The sequence below is a fragment of the Equus asinus genome, chromosome 2 (genome assembly GCF_041296235.1).
Source record: "Equus asinus isolate D_3611 breed Donkey chromosome 2, EquAss-T2T_v2, whole genome shotgun sequence".
NCBI classification, from domain to species: Eukaryota; Metazoa; Chordata; class Mammalia; order Perissodactyla; family Equidae; genus Equus; species Equus asinus.
In genome coordinates, this window is record NC_091791.1 from 31773697 (window position 1) to 31779899 (window position 6203).

At 55.6% G+C, this 6203-nt stretch overlaps 1 protein-coding gene across 1 annotated transcript; it reads right to left on the minus strand.

Moving 5' to 3' along the window:
* Nucleotides 1–2068: 2068 nt before the first annotated feature.
* On the minus strand, nucleotides 2069–5983 carry MARVELD1 (MARVEL domain containing 1). The gene is made up of 2 exons (XM_014862700.3): nucleotides 3766–5983; nucleotides 2069–3001 (listed from the first exon to the last, which is right to left on the minus strand). Exon 1 carries the CDS (start codon nucleotides 5832–5834, stop codon nucleotides 5313–5315), a length of 522 nt encoding a protein of 173 aa, XP_014718186.3. The 5' UTR covers nucleotides 5835–5983; the 3' UTR covers nucleotides 2069–3001; nucleotides 3766–5312.
* Nucleotides 5984–6203: the final 220 nt, after the last annotated feature.

Consider the following 6203-nt stretch of genomic DNA (forward strand, 5'->3'; position numbering starts at 1 on the left):
TGCTCCCCTCCTTGCTTCCCTCCCTGCTACTGGGCCGTGTAGGGGTAGAAAGAGTAGAGACCTGGGGGAGCACTTCATCGTCTAAGCCTCAATTTCCTCATTGGTAACAAAAGACCCACCTGCCTTTAAGGGTTTTGCTAAGATCTCTATAGGAAGCAGCCAAGACAGTAACAAAGTTAACGGATGTGGGAAAGTTACAAATGTTTCAGAAAGCTCATAAAATTCTTGCAGTCTCTGACTGTTCATATGGACATTTAGAAAGGGTTAGAACTATATTATTGTTAAGTTTAAAAAGCAAGTTGTAGAAGAGTCTGAATGTATTATATTGGTGTGTGTTTGTGTGCATCCATGTATGTTTGATTAGTTATGAAAATTAAGGAAGGAGAGTTAATAGTTAAGAATGGTTTATCTCTAGGGAGTGAGATTAGGATGATCGAATGACTTCTCCTTTTACTTTGTACACTTTTGTATAGTTTAATTTTTTTTTTAGTATATAGTGCTATTTTATTTTACATGTAACTACTATAAAAACATGCAATAAAGACATAAATAGTGCTAACCAGACCTCTCTCTCCCTTATCCCTGCTCCTTCCTTTTATACCTGAAAATGTTGGTTTATTAGCTCTCTTTGTCACCACTGACCACCCCACCCTTTTCCTTAGAAAAGCCAGAAAAGTAATAGACATAAATGAGCAAATCCCTAGGACTCCCCAGACCCAAATGGGCTCATAATATCCCCGAGGAGCGGTGTTTTATTTCAACATACCCGCAGCATTGAACAGGAAATGTCAGATTAGACAGTTCCTGAACACCTGGTCTCCAGGAGGGAAACCCAAACCCCACCTAAACTTCGGAGCCTGCCAGGGGATCACAGGGGCTTAGCAACCGGCTGCGAGGCTAGGCAGAGAGCATCTACCTTCCAGTCCCATCCGGCCCCTGCCTGTGTGACCGTGGATAGGGCCCTCTCCTCTCTGGGGCTCCGTTCGGTCTGCTGAATGGGAGTGACAATGACAACGTCTAAGACTGTTGAGAAGATCAAAGAAGGTATTGCCAGTAGAAGCACATTTTCAATTGCAAATTATCCACCAAGCTAAAGTAGAGCAAGGGACTTACCAGCCTTTGCATGGGGGGGTGGGGGGATACTTTTTATTTTGAGTGAAATTTGTGAATAGCCCCAGAGGGAAGAGGGGAGTAAGGGAGGGGCCTGGGCAGTGGTGACATTTCCTCCACCCTGGAAATCCCAAAACAAACCACGGAGAGGCGGTTCTGTGCCTGTGTGTGTGCTTGTGTGTGTGCGCGCTGTATGCTGGGGAGGGTGCTTTGGAAGAGAGTGAATGTGGGGCACACACAGCGTCAGATCCCTGTTCTAGTTGGGTTTTGAGATCTGCCAGGAGAATCCTATTTCCTGGCTGCATGCTTCAGGCTCAGGGCATAGGAGGGAGGAGCCGCAGAGGAAGCCTGTGAACTCTGCCCTCCGGCCCTTTCCAGGGCACTGTCAGTTCCTCAGGCTGCGGCTGGGATGGGAGGAAAACCAAGTGGGTGTGCCCACGAGGCAACACTAGAGCAGGCAGTGGTCTGCAGGAAAGGACCAGAGCCTGGGCTCCAGGAGACCCAATTCTGCCCCTAGTCAGCTAGGTGACATTAGGCAAGTTGCCACTCCACCCTGGGGCTCATTTCTCCTTCTGTAAATGATGGGGTTGAACTAGAACAGGACCCTTCTGGCTCCATGAGCACAGTCATTCTGTGCCTGCCCATCAGGCACTGGAGCTTCCCAAACAGAGTGCCCATTGAGAGCCAGGATAGGAACCTCTGGAATTCCCGCCAGCCTCGGCCAGAAACAGACACAGGCCGTTTTCTTCCCTCTGGTTCCTGTGTCCTGCCCTAACTGTACTGGAAATTTGTGAGCTCATTTTTGTCTTTCTCTCCCAAAAGGAAAGGGAAAGTCAGGGAGGCAGAGAGGAGGCAGACAACAGGGCAGTGTGGCATAGTGAGAAGACAGAGGGAGGCCGGGCGGACCTGGCACAGAGCGTTACTGCAGGGGGCCAGGAGAGAAGACACATACACCAAGATCAGACAAATCAAACTTTATTTAGAAAAGCATATTAGTATTCACCACTAAACTACTGAATGAGGCACATCGGTCCCCTCTCCCCCCCCACCCTCACCCCTCCCACTCCCACCCTTTCTTATGGCCTTTGTAGAATACTGGAGACATCATCTCCTGGGTCCGCAAGTGGTCCCAGAGGTCTGGGTTGAGAGCAGCCCACGGTGGTATCAGGCTGGACTGAGTCTTGGACTCCAAAGACGGAGGCCAATGAGATGCCTCCAGTACCCAAAAGTTCCGGGCCAGGTCAGGTGGCCACTCCTATGGCACAACGCCTCGAAGGGGAGGAGGGGATAGGTGTGGGGGCCATCTTACACATCCTCCTCACATCTGGAGAAGCAGCTGGAGGCCAAGTGGGAAGGCACATCTAGAAGAGCCAGTGAGCCCTGGAATGTTTCAGGCACATCTGGATGGATAGGGTACCATGAAGGGCAAGGAACTGTCTGCTCCTGAGTAAAGTCAACTGACCACAGACAGAGCACCATGGGTGGAGGGGCAAAGAAGAGGTCCTTGGGGGGCTGGATCTGTGCTGAGTATGCAGCATAGATAGTGATCTAAAAAAAGAGAAAAGGAACAAAAGCTGGAGCTAAAACCCATTGTTTAGGGTAGAGAGGCACACAGCTCAGTTTCAGGGGTCTGGAATCTTGTCCTCAAGTGATAGCATGAGGAGAATCAGGATTTCTCTTGTGTTAAGGCAAAACGAATCCCCACCCATCTTAGCTCTTCCATTGGATGGTGTTGAACAGAACCTGCTGGGCAGAGGCCGTTCCCTCTCCCCACTCTGAAACTCTCAGCTGGCCCAGGCCAGAATGGTGTTGCCCGCCCAGGGAAGCAGGCCCTGGGAGAGGTGGGCATGACCGGCTCCAGGAATCTGCCTGGCCTCAGCAACACGGACACCTGCAACAGAAGAACCAGAGTCACTGGGTTTCTGAGGCACCCCAAGGATCCCAGCAAAGCCCACTCCCAGGTGCTGGCTGACACTAGTGGCTGGAGCTGAGGCAACAGGTACTCTGCCTGGAGAGTGGCAGCAGGACGCTAGCCTACCCAAGACACTGAAGATAACCATGTGAACAACATCCAACACGTATTGACCCCCTACTGTATATAGTACAGCCTGGTCCAGGCTGCCAGGGTTCAAATCCTCGCTCCACCACTCACTAACTGGGAGACTCTGGACAAATTACTTAACCTCTCTGTGACTCATTTTCCTCATACGGAATATGAGAATAATAATAGAACCCCCCTCAATAGGGTTGTTGGGAGAATGAAATGAAATGCCTAGTAGGGCTAGACAAATGCTACGGTGGTGACTGTAACACTTACGTAAGCGGTCCACACCCCCACCCAGATCTGCACAACCGCAAGAGAAACCTAACACCTCTCCACCTAAGCTGTAAAAACGGGCTCACAAAAACACATTCTGGCCTCCCCTGTTCTCATTTCTGATCCAGAGAGGACTGAACTTTTTTCAAAGAGCAAACTTTTGAAGGATTTAGCAAAAAGGTTGAATAGTCACAACTCTTTGAACTTTGTGGTTTTTATTGTCACCCCTCCAACTTGCTTTCTGAATAAAAACCCTTTAACTTATAGGGAAGGAGGGGGCTCTAGGTTTTCATTCAAAGGCCTATGACCCCCCTCCAGAAAACCAAGAAGCCTCTCACCTGACAGACGCCGGGCCAGCTGCTCACCCCAGCGCCAGAGTTGTCTTCTCTTTGGTGAGCGTGACCCCTGCTCACGGTCAATGCCAGGATCTCTTACAGGTGCTGTTTCTTTTGACTGGGAAGCCATCCGGGTAACCTTGGCTTCCTTTCCCAAACAACGTGAAGGAATGTTCAAATCCGCCAGTTCCCAGGCCTCTCGCGGGCCTGGCAGGAGCAGCTGTCTTCTTCCTCTGCTAGAGAAATTCCCTGGGAAAGAGAGAGCTCCCAAATCTTCACACGGACTGTAGCCAAGGAGTTGGGCCCCTTAGGAATGAATGACAGCACAGGGCTGCTGGGAACCTCAAGGTGGGAAAAACTGGTCCGGGTCCAGAAGCAGTTAACGCTGGAAACTAAATTTCTTGGGCTTCTTTTACAGCGGGACTTCTCAGAGCCTTTGATATGCTAATGAGCATCGTGAATCTCCAAGAAGGGGAGACAGCACCTTTGACAAATGACAAACCCATTTGGTCTGGCAACCCTCTTTTAGAGGGTAGCTGCTGAGCCAGGATTCCTGGGAACACCCACTGCTTTAATGTAAACAGCGTTGGACTGTAAGTCCAGGGATGGGGTTCTAATCTTACTCTGGCTGTTCCCAAGAGCAAGCTCTGTCTCCATCTGTAGGAAGGAGTGGGGCTCTGTCTCCATCCAAAAGGAAGGAGTGGGGCTCACCCTAACATTCCTTGACGGCGTTGTGGGATCTCTAAGGCAAAAGATGTTGGGAGGTAGGGATGGAGCAGAAGCCTGTGAGAGGAAAGCAAGGCCAGGGAAGCTAGTGTGCGTTAGGCTGGCCTCCAGGAACCGCAAGGACAAAGGCTGAGCAGGCAGAGGAGAGAGACTCCAAAAGTATAATGGTACAGCCTGCGGGCCCTTCCTGTCCAACCTCACCTTGCAAACGGGCCCCACCCCACGACATCAAAGCACCGAGGGATGCGCCAGGAAGGACTGCGCAGGATGCCCGCAAAATCTCAAGCTGAAACCAAACTCGTCGCTCCTTCCGGGACCAGCGGAGGCCTGTCCCCAGCTCCGCCCGCGGCGGCGTGCCCGCCTTTTACAGCACTCGAGGCTGGAAGAGGGGCCGGGAAAGGGGTGCTCTTCCGACCGCGGGGCGTGAGGGAGGGGAAAGCGGCGCAGCCAGAAGACTGGTTGCAATTTGGGAGCCTCCCCCGGATCTACGCGGCGCCTGTCCACGTCTCGCTCTCCGCAGGGAAGGGGAAGAGGAACCGCAAGGTTTCGCCTCCGGGCGGCCGGTCTGAGAGTGCGCGTCCGCCCCTCGGATGTAGCCCTGCCCTGGTCCCTGGAGACTGCGCGTCCGATGCAGCGATCCGGACTCTGGGCGGTGGCGCTGCCGCCGGGAGCGAACTTCGTGTCAGGGCGCCTGGGCGCGGGCTGCGGCGGAAACGCAGGGCAAGGGGAGGGTGCCAGGGCGCACGGGCGCGGGGCGGCGGCGGCGGCAGGGAGGACTGGGGCGCTGGTCTCTGGAGGGTCCCCCGCCCCGCGGCGTAGTGGCCTCACGCCACCTCCTGCTCGCCTTGGCAGCGGCGGCAGCAGCCATAGAGCGCCGAGAGCAGGTAGAGGCCGAGGCAGAGGCCGCCGCAGACGGCGGCCGCCAGGAAGGCGTGGTAGGCGCAGGACATCTGGTAATCCTTGAGGTTGCAGTAGCTGTGACTCTGCGTCTGGTCGATCATGATGCCCGTCGCGGCACCGTAGAGCGCGGCCGCCAGCAGGTCGTGCGCCACGTTGACCAGGAGCCAGCGCGTGCCCAGCACGGGCACCAGCTCGTGCTTGCCCAGCAGCGTGAGGAAGTAGAGGCCCAGGGTCAGCAGCCAGAAGAGCACGGACACGAAGAGCGCGAAGTGCACGGGGCCCTGGTACCTGCTCGTGGCGATGGTGATCCAGAAGGCGGCGCCGGCCAGCAGCTGCAGCAGCCGCAGCACGCCCAGCGGGCCGCGCAGGAAGGCCCGCTGCAGGCGCACCGCCCCGCGGGCCGCGCGCGCCTGGGGCGGCGGCTGGCGCGGGGGCGGCGGAAGCATGGCCCCCGGGCGCGGTGGCGGCGGCGGCGGCGCCCCGAGCAGCGGAATGGCGGCGCCTTGCTCGCGGGGGCTGCCCGGCCGACGTGCCCGCTGCGCCCGCCGCGGCCTCTCGCTCCGCTCCTGGTCCTCCTCTCTTCCTCTCCCCTTTTCCCCACCCTTCCTCCCCTCTCTCCTCCTCCCAGCCCTCCGCTCTTTCTCTCTCCCTCTCTCCACCCCTCCTACCCGCCCTTTCCCCTCTCCTCCTGGGTCTCCACCCCCGCTTGCTCCTCCCGGCTTCCTGCCTCCTCTCTTTGGGCCTCGCTCACCACCCTCGCGCCCCCCTTCCCCGGAGGCGCCAGACTCCCGGCTCGGATTCCGTCCTCCTCAGGG